The sequence below is a fragment of the Fusarium oxysporum genome, chromosome 12, assembly GCF_000149955.1.
Source record: "Fusarium oxysporum f. sp. lycopersici 4287 chromosome 12, whole genome shotgun sequence".
Classification (NCBI taxonomy): domain Eukaryota; kingdom Fungi; phylum Ascomycota; class Sordariomycetes; order Hypocreales; family Nectriaceae; genus Fusarium; species Fusarium oxysporum.
In genome coordinates this window covers 1463215-1475189 of record NC_030997.1, presented here as the reverse complement: position 1 = coordinate 1475189, position 11975 = coordinate 1463215, and the positions used below count along the sequence as shown (strand labels likewise).

Sequence of the window (11975 nt, the reverse complement as noted above, 5' to 3'; positions counted from 1 at the left end):
CAGTAACATGTCATCCAAGCACTGTCTTACTGACCAGAAATGCCCATGAACCTATAAATGTCGAAAGTGTAAGCGCATACTCAACACCCGGATGCGTGATGCCAAAGCCCAGCGCACCACAGAGAGTAAAGCCAATAGCGCCAACCAAGTTCCATAGTCCGATATGCCATCCCAGTACCCCCGGCGCTGGAATGTACCATCGAGGCTGAACTTCGACCATGAACAGGGTACTTGAGACGATGAAGCCTGTGCCGCCAATCACTTGAGGGAGCCAATAGACGCCGTTCTCAGCTGGTGTAGAGAGGTTGTTGAGTATAGGCGGCAAGGCTGTAAAGCCAGAGATCCAGAATACCGTGGCGCCGAATGTTTGTGAAGAACAGGCCAAGAAGCCAATGTCGAAGAAATAATGTGATCTGAGTTCATACCACGTCGGCCACCAGGACCACATCCGATCATTCCCCGCTGATTCCGTTGTGTTATTATCCAGTGTTTTAGAGCTTTGCTTTACAAAAGTCCCCTTTTGCGCGTGTGCATGCTTGCAGTTATCCGCATGAGTGAGATGAAGCATCCCATCTACACTTTCCTCGACAGCCCAACCAAAACAATCCGCCCGATTCTCGTTGACGGCTTCAAGCATGAGTAGGATTGAGCCAAATTCGAAGACCGTAGCGCCGATGAAAGCTGTCAATCCGCCGGCCCAGTCAGAGAATTTCGTTGAGGGGTTGAGAACGGGGAGCCATGAGAAAAAGCCATTAATTACCCAGATAATCGATCCTTTCAATAATTAGCTGTTGCTTTGTGTGATGAGGTGGTGAGTACCTATTGTGAAGACGATGGCGACATCGTACGATACATCCCAGACTGGGTATCTGACAAACATCTTCAAGATACCGCGGAGAGTCTGGTGATACGAGTTCGACGGCCTTGGAGCTTTTGTTGCATCATGCTTTCTTGGATCGACGCTAATGACCAGCGCATGTCGTCCTTTTCTGTTATCGCGACTCCTCCAGACATAAGCAACCCCAGGACTCTCAGCGCTCGGTCGCGACTCCTTTCCAGCGTCAGACTCAGCATGGAGTGGCTTCTTGTCGGCGATTAGATATCGCTTCGTTGGATTGAGCGACTTGACAGGGCCTGTTGCGCGCTCAGCGTGGTAATGACGACCGTGGAAATGGTCGTGAGCTCTTGGCATTGTTACGGTGGAGATGGGCTGCTGATCCTGGATAAACAAGAAAAGGGCGCTGTGCTGTATTTAAAGTTGGCAATTGATTGGATGACGTGGCTGTGTTTTAAATCGGATTAGCGCTGAGGTAGCCTCAAATGGTACACCGTGACGCTCTAATGATGCGCGCTGATTGCTAAGGACTAGTGAGGCATTGATGATGCTATGTCAGCATTCTAAATCTTGGGTAATATAGATAATGCCAGGAAGAAGATGACATTAACAAGTAAGTTGTCGGCGCTGATACGCCCAGTGTCGGTTCGCGGAAAGAATCACATGCTAGCGCTCGCGGCGCTTCTCTCTCACAACCAACATTTTTCTAATATTTGTGAAAAGTGTACGAAACTGTACCATTTCCTTAAACTTGATGAAATAATAGCCTCCTAGCGAACATGTATGGTATGAGCTCTCCAGAATGACCAATGATGATTTTGAGTTTAGGATGACGGTCGAATGTATTGCTCGCCATTAGCCGCAAGATGGTGTTCGCAATACTGGCATGCCATCCAAATGCAAGGGCGCCAAGTGCAGTCGCCGAGGTTTTGTCTGACTGCCACATTTGAAGATATTGACGTCGGTTCATGAAGCGGTCTAAATAGTTTTCCCAAAGGTGCCGTTTAGGCCGTGCTGAGCTTTGCCCTAATGCTCAACCTTTCTGCAACAGCCTCGTCACTGCAAAAGAAGAAAAGTAAAGAGAATGGAAGAAAGAATGAGCGGGCAGTCAAAGAGAACGTCCAGGGTTCTTCCTGGATCACGTGACATTTAGCATTTCGCATGTAGCCAGTCCAGATTCTTCGATGGTATTGTAGTCTTCACATTCTTCGGATCCAGATATATCCAATTGTCTGTCTCATAACTTAGGGCTGCTGTGCGGGATCTGTTGACGAACTGTTCTTGCTTTTCGTGGCCTATGTTTATGGCCGCTTGTCCCCATTCTGTCGGGTCTTCCAATCGTATTGCGAAGCCCTCAGCGAGACAATCTTCATTATATATATAATCAGCTTTCGATAAGTTAAAGCCTCTAATAACCATAGTCATACCTCTATCCCAGGAGATCCTAGTCCTCAAACACATCATTCTTGACCTGATTGACTATCTGAAACTCCGGAAGCTATTTGGACATCAAGGTTAGCTTTTGTCAATACGATCGACTTTTAACCATAATACGCAATATAATGCTTAACTTCATCAAAACCGCCAAATAGACAATACCACTATATATTCATCTATAAGCTCTACTGGCTCTCTATTTGCATTCTATACCGGTATTGTCCGTTTTTTCCTTGTGGAGCCTATATATCGCCTAAACCCCATTTCTAAAACGCACTTACTACCCTTATTCGTAAACTGAGGGTGGTTATCAAGGAGTGACAGTATGATGACAAAGTATAAAGGAATGAAAGTTAAACAGTCAGAAAACAACTGAAATCAAAAGCGATACATCGTACCAATCTAAGCCCCCTCTTTAAGCCAATCGGAAGACCGGTACAATCCCATGGACAACAAGCCCATTAACAGAACTGTCTGCCGTTCTGGTCCTGGACCATGAAGCCAGACACGCCAAACTTGTCGGGGATCGTTCCAGCCGCGTCCAGGAAAGTCAAAGGCGCAGGGGCTCCAGCTTGCGGGTTATTCGTAGCCTGCAGCAGGTTGAAGCCCTTGCTGTTCGCCAAGTCGTACTTAAGCGTCACGTCAGTCGGCAGGTTCGGACTGCTATACAGAGTGCACGACCGCTTGCCACCATCCTCCGGCATAAAGGTATGCTTCCACACCCAGTTCGTGCACTTATTGGGTTCCTCTAAACACTTGGCGGCGCAGTCGCAAGCGGTCTTGAAGCCGTCCTTGAAGAAGAAGTGTTGTTCTGTGACGACGCCTGTCATGTCGATACCCTGATAGTACCGGATGCAGCCGCCCTCACGGTTGGGAGCCTGAAGGTTGGGGAAGCGGTCCTTGGTGATCTTTCCCTTGCAGATCGCCCAGTCTGAGTAGCGGTGAAAGCTTGGGAAGATGTTGCTGTCTGGGTTGTCGTAAGGAGTGGAGTTGAGGGGAACGGCCGAGACAGCGGAGGCGAGGAGGGCGGAAAGGGCAGCGGTGGTGAAATGCATTTTATAGAGATGCTTAAGCTGATAAGTGAAGATAGATGTGGTTGAGTTGTTTGATTGTTAAGTAAGTGATTGATAGTAGTGATGCTGGTGAGAATTGGGACTTTTGCTAGGACCTTGATGATCATTATATACACTTCTGAATTCACGAATAAATGTGACTTGAGTATTTTTATCTCAAGAACGTCACTTACACCTCTCGCAACAATATGACAACTAGACCCGGAGGCTCCACGATCCGACTATATGAGATCTGTGCGGCTGTGTCCTAGCCTATCAGAAAGAGAGGATGACATTGACGAGATGCCTCAGACATACTAGTTAGCCCGGATTCTTGATAGAAGAGACATATATTTCAATTAAGCTATGCTCTTCATGGAATAGCCTGGTGAGGCTCAACCCTTCTGCGGCTTTACCCTGCTTTTAATAGCCTGGTGGCTTGGCGGTACACCCTTTCAATACTCGGTAGGGCTGTATAGCATCGATGTGGCTCAGTATTGAAAACCCTAAAAATAGGGACCAACGTTCTAGATCTCAAGCCGCGGCGCCTTCTTATAACGGGATTCAGATACGTCCACGTCACCCCCCGAATAATTGAATCACTATGATTAGCCTATGTCAAGCTCCAACACCGCACTAGGTATCATGGCGAACCGTTGTTGTATCTTAGCATTGGCACCAAAATTCTGCTTGAAAAGGCGGTTCAGCAGCCCTACGAGATGTCAGAACACAGTCGCCTACCTTTTCGTTGCCGCACTGTCGGCTAATATGCAGCGGCCGACCGCTGTCCTCCTGACTTTCCACCTGCTGCCTGTTCTCGGTCGGCTAGTCTCTCGAATGTCTGACATATCACTTGCAGCATGGGCTTGTCTACCTGAATAAGGGCTTTTACAGGGTGCAAGTCTTTCTTCGCCATAAATAACCCCAAGTGCTTAGTCTAATCCATACTCTCCGCTTATGCGTTCAACTCTTCCCTTTTGTTAGCAACTTTGATACCCCCCTCTTCTGCCGTGCTGAATCTCTCAACTTGTTCTCGGTGAATCCTTGATGATAGTACAATGAATAGAATCGACTTAACCGTCAGCGGCTGGAGCTGAAATATATTCAATTTGTGCTAGCCTCCACTGGAAAGAAAGCTGGGATAACTCACGGACGTGATTATCTTAGTAGAGCATATTGGGTGGTCTTATACTGGCAGTGTGACGCGGTATGTGCAATTAAACTGATACCTTATGAATTAGACTTACTCTTACGAACCAAGGTGAGGATTCTTATTTAGCTATTACCGGTAACTAGGAGGCTTACGTACTTATACCGGCCTGAATTTGATGGGCTGAGTCATCTGTGTGTCTCCTCTTCATATACTATCCTTTCGATTCTCCCACAGAACGGCGTTTTCCATTTCCACTTACTGGGGCAATGAAGTAACCGGGTGACTGCTATCATATGCCTCGGATAAACCCCGGTTGTATCTAACTAGCCACAGCCACTGCTATTGCTTAGTCCTTCATAGCATGTAGATTGTTCCCATCAGCTTGATAGGCGAGAAACGCAATGACGGTGCATTGTCTGGATCGTTCAGTCGGGCTAATGGTTTCAGAGGAAGAGAGTTGATGTAATCTATCCTAGGCCAAGTTCAATGCTGAGAACCATGCTCTTCGTTGAGCTGTATTTTGGGAAGTGACATCCAATACAGCATATCTTGCTGTTAGGGAATACCAAATAACCAAATCACAAGTCGTTATGTATTGCACTAACGCCCCTAGATATTTTTAGAACGGGGTCAGATGTGTAGTGCGGTGGCGCGTTGGAAAAGTAAATGACCTGCACAAAATACTGCACACTTGTGATAACAAGTATGCATCGAAACCTATCTGCTTGTTAAAAGCCACTAGTTTAAGTCTTTATCTATACTAGATATTTTAAGGATAATTCTGACTGTGATTGCGGTTATATTAGATGCGACGCGCTTATGGCTGTGGCTGTGGTGGTTGTTGCGCGATGACGGCTAAGCGTCGAATCTACCACCGGTGTATGTGGCACCAACCTGCCATATCTTGGCACTAACTCAAGTGAGCTTCCCAACGGGAGCTGCAGCAGTGATTGTGCCCCCAGTCGAATTTAGAGGCGCAGTTGATATGCGATAGAAGAACCAACCCGTAGGACAGAACATGTTATCCCCTGCAAGGCTGATAGAGTCTATCTGTCGGACAAATCTTGCGAGAACAGTGCTTGGTGTCCTTGAGCTAGGATCGATCTTAGTCACAGAATCGGCCATTGTAGGGTGGCATATAACTCAATTCTTGGTCACAATCGGACCCAATCTGACATCAGCTGCAATAATGCCCTGTGGTCTAGGACCTGAGCAAAAATAATTTTAGTATTCATGTCGGGTGAGGTGGAACTGATTCAGTCGATCAGCATCTTGACAGTGCCACTAGCATCGTAATCTTGACACGATGAGGCTATCGGGCTTGGTTGAAACCAATCTTTAACTTAGCGACTCTAATAGTCTTGGTCAATTTGCCTGATAAACGAGAGTATTAAAGTCGCTTGCCATCTCGAAGTGTTGCCCTCTCGTTACTCCCTCTGCATAAACATCCGAAGTCGATTACACAGCCAAATCAGATTTTCATCGTCGCCAGAACTCTCTTTCGCTATGTTACCACTTCTCTCTTTTCTGTTTCTGGGTATAATGCTCGTGGCAGCTTCATCTTCCCCTGAGCCCTGTGCTCTTATCACAAAACAAATTCGCGAACATCAACAGTACAACAACTCCGCATCCGTGCAATTTCCTGGCCAACTCGCCGAGGATTGTCTCCAGTCCATGCCTTTCTACCCTGAACTTGCCGATCCCTTTCTCGAAGAACTTGGTAAATACGTCCAGTGGCAGTCCACCCTCGAGACTCTCAAAAACCCTCCTGATGCCTACATGTCCTCGCCTACTGACATCCTGGACGGCCTTGAGATGATCCGCAACGCCAAATACTCAAGCCAGTGGCAGTTTGATCAGGCAATCAAGGCCCTTATCAACAGCGCCAATGATGGCCACTTCTACGTGGAACTATGCTCCTTTACTCCCTTCACTTTTATGCGCAACACGGCTTTGGTGTCTGTCTCGACGGACGGCATTGAGGCACCTGAACTATACACGCTTACGGACGCCGGGCTTCTGAACAGAGCGGAAGCTGAAGTCTCTCCCATCGTGTCAATCGATGGACGAGATGCTAGCTCGTACCTGAAGGAGATCGAAGATCAAGTGCTGAGTCAAGATTCTGATGCGCGATACAATACGCTTTTCTTTTCCTTCTCTGGCAATCCCGGTGGTGTTCTTGATGGACGTAATGTGTATCCTGGCTCTAATATCACTACGCTCGAGTTCCGCAATGGGTCTACCTTTGAGGTGAAGAACATGGCCGAACTTAACGACCCTGGCTTCGAGGCTAGGAACGGCAAGGACGTCTTTGATATGTACTGTCGACCAACACAATCAAATTCATCAGACAACTCGAGCACCTCGGAACCGGATGTTGAGCCTCCTCTGAAGTCAGGCCCTGTCGGTTACCCCGAACCACTGATCCGCGACCCCTACAACCAAATGAACGGTTATTATCTGGACGATGATACTGTAGTCATGATGATCCCTTCATTTGATGGAGATGGACTGCCCCCGAATCAGTCGCTTACATTTGGCCATTACGCAACTAAGATTGTATCAAAGGCCCTGGCAGATGGCCGTACGAACCTAATCATCGACGTCTCCGGCAACCCGGGTGGGGATGTTGACAGAGCCTTTAACCTTTTCAAGCTGTTCTTCCCTTCAGAATTCCCCTATTCGGCCAACAGATTCCGACGTCACGAGGTCTCTGAGGGTCTCGTTAAGATCTTTTCAGCCGTCAACAGATCGACAGCCTTGGAGAACGTCCCTAACAACGTCGACTTTATGGCATACTCCGAAGCGGTGACCCCAGACCAGGAGGCCGGCTTCGAGTCATATGAAGATTTTCTTGGCAACACCATGGAGTTGGGCACCCCGGTCAGCTCACTCTTCGCCAGCTTCAATTTCACCGAGGCATCTGGCAACAGCGACACTCCTATTCGTGGGTACGCTGGCCGACCCCTCAACAGGACGCAGCCATTTAAGGCGGGGAACATTCTCATCATTGGCGACGGATTGTGCGCTTTGACCTGCTCTATTTTTGTCAACTTGATGACAAATATCGGCGGTGTTCGGGCATTGCCCTTTGGAGGCCATGCTAATGGACAGCCTATGCAGATCATGGGAGGTGTTCGTGGTTCACAGACCTTGACATTCGACGATATTGCAACGGTGGTGAGCGCCGCTAAAGCGGTATATCGGGAGACGCCAGAGAAGCTGGAGTTTATAACAAAGGAAGAAAACGAGCGACTCATGAAGGTGGCTCCTCGGCCGTTAGAGGAGTTTCCGATTAAACTCGGAGCAGGACAAGTCAACTTCCTGAATGCCTACCAGGAGGGGGACGATGATCTCCCTCTTCAGTTCCAGTACCAGGCCGGTGACTGTCGTCTTTACTATACTGCTGAGAACATCTATCATCCGGAAACCATATGGAAGTCGGCCAAAGAGGCCATCTGGGGTAATAGGTCTTGTGTCAAGGGCTCGACCGGCGGCACAGGCTCCCTTGAGGGCAGGAAGAAGGGCAAGAAGAACGAGTCGGAGGGTGGTTAGGAGGGCATGGAAGAGCAGAAGAAGGCCCCCTAGAGCGGAGCAGATATAGAGCTAGAAATAAGCCGTCTAGGTCTAGAAAGTTCAACGAGTATAGGAGGGGCTTAAGGCTATGCCAAGCAGACCTAGCAATGCCATGCCTTTTGCCTGGATGCTCTGATATATGTTCAAGACTCGGAGCAAAACTGCATTTGGTATATATAATAGCTGCTACGGGCAAATTATAATAAAGGCTGAGACTCTCGAGCTTCTGTAGCTTTGCTAAGGGTAAAGTGGGATGGCAATGTTGTTTATGAACAGAGGAGCGGGCCATTATGACTAAGTATATATATATATAATAGACAGGGTCGAATGGCGGACATGGAGTAGATACTATACAAAGATGATAAATACGTGAGTTTCATTAGACAATGGTAATGAATATTGTTGTTTAGGTCTGTAGTCAAGTTCAACAACTTGACAAGGGTCAGCCGACGGAACCGCGACGCGTTTTGTGTTTTAGGTTTTCTAATTTCATTAGTGCAGTACGAGAAACGCAGTGCGTTTCCATTTGTGAAAATATAGGGCGAAAGAACTAGACAGTGATTGGTCAAAAAACAGGAAACGCCATGCCTTCTGACGGGGCCAGGCAGGATGTACATAGATTGGTACGTCGAGCCATCGTAATAATTGCCGATGCAATGATTGTCTATCAGCGCTTCGACGAACCCATGCTCTTTGATACATCTTTCAAGCTCATGCGTTGTTGCGACGGGATCACTCATTTGAAGACCGGCAAAGCCAGCGAAGCGAGGCTTATTCGCTCGTATAGCTGCCGCAAGCTCATCGTTACAAGCTATTATAGTCTCGGCTGTGAGAAAATTCGTGGGAGTGTGAGAAAGGACTTGAATCGCTACATTGTTCTCATCCATATCCTTTATTCGTTCATCGTCGAGGTCGACGAGCTTGTTGATGACACTGTTAGGAAACCCATGGATTGGGTCGTCTGTAGCTACCTCTGACGAGTGTGCTGCCTGAGAGAGAAAGTGCTCCTCAAGTGTAATACTCATTGTAGTGATGTATTGCTTGCTAACGTCTTGAAGGGTCAAGGAACTTGAAGGTGGGATCGAATCGCGCAGAGGATGTAAGTATACAACTTCTAAAACTGTTGCAGGGACGAAAAGAAAAATACCTGGTGTCATATGCCTAATATGATTGTACGCTCTTCGGAGATCTCGGATTAAACGTCATCGCCATACAATATGTTGACTGGCTGCTGCAGCCCATCTCGGTGCCGATTCGGCAAATCAAGACTGCAGTAACATATCACTCCTATATGAGACCGACTTACATGTATTCAATGCAGTGTCTTCGAGTTGAGATACACAGCATAGTTAGGCACCCTGGGCTCCCGCCAGCCTCGTTTTGGGAGATCCTGGTTTCGGCTTGAGACCATTCTGATACTCTTCTCTGCTCTCAATAACAGATATTCCATATACACGAGAAATAGGGAGAACCCTCGATATCCGTTCCATTGTGCTTCTGCTCTCAGAATCTGATCAATCTCTAACCATTACCATACCACCTTTCCAATCATGCAACCCTTCAACCTCCACCTTCGTCACCTCAGCAAACCCATATCTTGCATAAAGCTTCTCCAGACCAGCTAGACTAACAAGCCAAGCCACCGAGTCCTCATCATCTACCTTCTCAAGTCCATCTTCAAGCAGCATCTTGCCAAGACCCTCTCCTTGCAGAACAGGGTCGACACCCAGCAGAGAAAGGTAGTGCGCTTTTTGCCTTTGCGGGGTGTCCAGCACATGCGGCTCAACAGCAGAAAATGCTTGCTCAAAGGTTTGCATGTTGTTCTTGTTGAGACCTTGGACTGGGAAGAGATATTCTTGAAGGTCGATAAAAGCGTTAACGACTGAACCGATCCAGAACGCTGATAAAATTAGCAGGGATTCGAAAGAGACCAACTACACAAACTTACAGGGAGAGAGGAGCTTTTGAATAAGTGTTAGAGGCTGAGTTGGTCGCTTCCACCACGATAGGCCGACGGGATGATCATGCTTATCAGCCACGACAGTCAGTGAATACCCAGGCGTCCAATACCGGCGCTGAAATCTCCAACAAGACCAGGTATAGAAAGACAGGGGATCTTGCCGCCGGGTAGGGAAGAAGAAGTCGATCAATGGTTCGTTGCCAAATGATGCAGCATAAATCCGTGTTGTGGCTGGAACATCAAAGAAGGTTCCGGGCCGGATGCGGTATTTCGGCGCGGGATCTGAAGATTCGGACATGATGACACGATGCTGCCAGCTTTTGTTTCTCTGAAGTTTTGGTGATAGAGAACTGAGGTTCAGACAAAGAATAACGAGATAGCCTGTTCGACATTGGGCAGCATGGAGTTGATACCTAGCTGTCCGGTTCCGAGGCCAGGATGACTCAAATTTTCTCCACGGGATCAACAGTCGGAACTGATCCGACTAGCTTGATAAATGCTCCACTTCATTTGCCAGATCATCAAGATTTCGGTCGAAGCGGTCAAAAAGACCTGTGACAAGTCTACTCTATACATGACGCATTTCCTTTTGATTAAGAGTAATCCAGTCGCTTATTTACTCTATTGAAGCAGGTGGTATCAAAGGATCTCAGGAGGATCATGGTAAGCTCAATGTTCTAGACCGCCGTGGTCGCTTATCAAAGCTCCACTTGGTCTTGACGGGCCTCATAAAACCCGCATGACCAAGCACCTTGGTCTCTCACCACTTATCATCAGAAAAGCATTGATAATGTCACAAGATCTTGTTCTCCCGCGCCCAGGGGCGAGTTACAAGCCTCAGCCGCCAGTTCCGGGGCCGACAGAGGCCGCTTTCGTTGAAACATTCGGAGCGCTACTGCCAGCTGCTCAATTCCTTCAGACTCCCCGCGGCAAGGCTGCTTATTACGAGATCAAACCTTCGTCATCCAAGGATGATACCACCAAAATTGATAAAGTGCTGTTCATCCATGGTGTTCAGACCCCAGCGCTAGGCATGCTGCCCCTTGCCCGCGATCTTGAGAAATCGTTCCCGGCTGCGCATATGGTTCTGATCGATCTCTGGGGCCACGGACTGAGCGATACACCTGTTGTTCCGCACGAACCATCTCTATTCTACCAGCTGATTGACGATCTACTGGATCATCTAAGCTGGCCCTCCGCTCATCTCGTGGGCTTTTCCTTTGGCGGAGCCACTACTGTCAGCTACGTTGCCTCCAGGCCCTCACGTGTCAAGAGCTTCACTCTCGTCGCGCCCGCAGGCCTCTTACAACTATCCATGTTCACGCCTGATGAGCAAGCCTGTCTTCAAGGAGACGACGAATATGCTGCAAAGAAGTGCGTGTTGAACATTCTCGAAGGCGGTGACCTTGTTGTGCCAGCAGACTGGAAACAAAGGGTCGCCAAGGGTGAGGTCGTCGCAGAGGCAGTACGCGAATGGCAGATGCGCGAGCACCCGGGACATACAGCTTCTGTCGTTGCGATTTCAGAGACGGCGGTGTAATGGGCTCGCATGCTCACTTTGATGAGGCGGCGAAGACGGGAATTCCATCACTCGCTGTGCTTGGCGAGCTGGATAGCTTGTGCAACAAGGATCAGCTGAATGAGCATGGATTTGAGAATGTTTTTGTTGTTCCAAAGGCTGTGCATAGTGTTGTGAGGGATCAGGCTGAGGATGTTGCTAACCTCATTGGAGATTTCTGGAAGATACTAGGGAAACAATAAAAGGAAACAGAGACAATAGTGTCACAGAACAAAATCGGAGCAACTCTCTGCATCCCCAAGCCTCCGGGCACTTGCCTCCCCTATTGAAGCCACTCTATAGTTAGACTTTGTTTGACTGTATGATTTTGAACCAACCCCACGATCTACCGCTGTGAAGTCTGGGATCTAGATCCCAAAACTCACACCACTTTGAAGCCCCTT

The 11975-nt window shown here is 48.1% G+C and overlaps 6 protein-coding genes across 6 annotated transcripts in view; 2 read left to right on the top strand and 4 right to left on the bottom strand.

The window, feature by feature from the left end:
* FOXG_14546 (uncharacterized protein) overlaps positions 1 to 1248 on the bottom strand; it is a 2421-nt gene extending 1173 nt beyond the window's left edge. Inside the window, exons 1-2 of the mRNA XM_018394601.1 lie at positions 820 to 1248; positions 35 to 774 (exon numbers count right to left, since the gene is read on the bottom strand). Of these exons, the coding sequence (XP_018254123.1) occupies positions 35 to 774; positions 820 to 1192 (1113 nt within the window). The 5' untranslated portion in view covers positions 1193 to 1248. The remainder of the gene's footprint in view (positions 1 to 34; positions 775 to 819) is intronic.
* Positions 1249 to 2733: 1485 nt separating this feature from the next.
* FOXG_14545 (uncharacterized protein) lies at positions 2734 to 3327 on the bottom strand (the record flags this gene model as incomplete). Its single annotated transcript, XM_018394600.1, has 1 exon — positions 2734 to 3327. One exon carries the CDS (start codon positions 3325 to 3327, stop codon positions 2734 to 2736), a length of 594 nt encoding a protein of 197 aa, XP_018254122.1.
* Positions 3328 to 5983: 2656 nt separating this feature from the next.
* On the top strand, positions 5984 to 8032 carry FOXG_14544 (uncharacterized protein; the record flags this gene model as incomplete). The annotated part of the gene is made up of 1 exon (XM_018394599.1): positions 5984 to 8032. One exon carries the CDS (start codon positions 5984 to 5986, stop codon positions 8030 to 8032), a length of 2049 nt encoding a protein of 682 aa, XP_018254121.1.
* A 513-nt stretch (positions 8033 to 8545) lies between these two features.
* Positions 8546 to 9078, bottom strand: FOXG_21577 (uncharacterized protein; the record flags this gene model as incomplete). The annotated part of the gene is made up of 2 exons (XM_018401922.1): positions 8546 to 8603; positions 8669 to 9078. The coding sequence occupies 2 exons, from the start codon at positions 9076 to 9078 to the stop codon at positions 8546 to 8548; spliced, it is 468 nt and encodes a 155-aa protein (XP_018254120.1).
* Positions 9079 to 9363: 285 nt separating this feature from the next.
* Positions 9364 to 10635, bottom strand: FOXG_14543 (uncharacterized protein). The gene is made up of 2 exons (XM_018394598.1): positions 10002 to 10635; positions 9364 to 9953 (listed from the first exon to the last, which is right to left on the bottom strand). Exons 1-2 carry the CDS (start codon positions 10309 to 10311, stop codon positions 9568 to 9570), a joined length of 696 nt encoding a protein of 231 aa, XP_018254119.1. The 5' UTR covers positions 10312 to 10635; the 3' UTR covers positions 9364 to 9567.
* Positions 10552 to 11949, top strand: FOXG_14542 (uncharacterized protein). The gene has a single exon (XM_018394597.1). The coding sequence runs from the start codon at positions 10753 to 10755 to the stop codon at positions 11551 to 11553; it is 801 nt and encodes a 266-aa protein (XP_018254118.1). The 5' UTR covers positions 10552 to 10752; the 3' UTR covers positions 11554 to 11949.
* Positions 11950 to 11975: the final 26 nt, after the last annotated feature.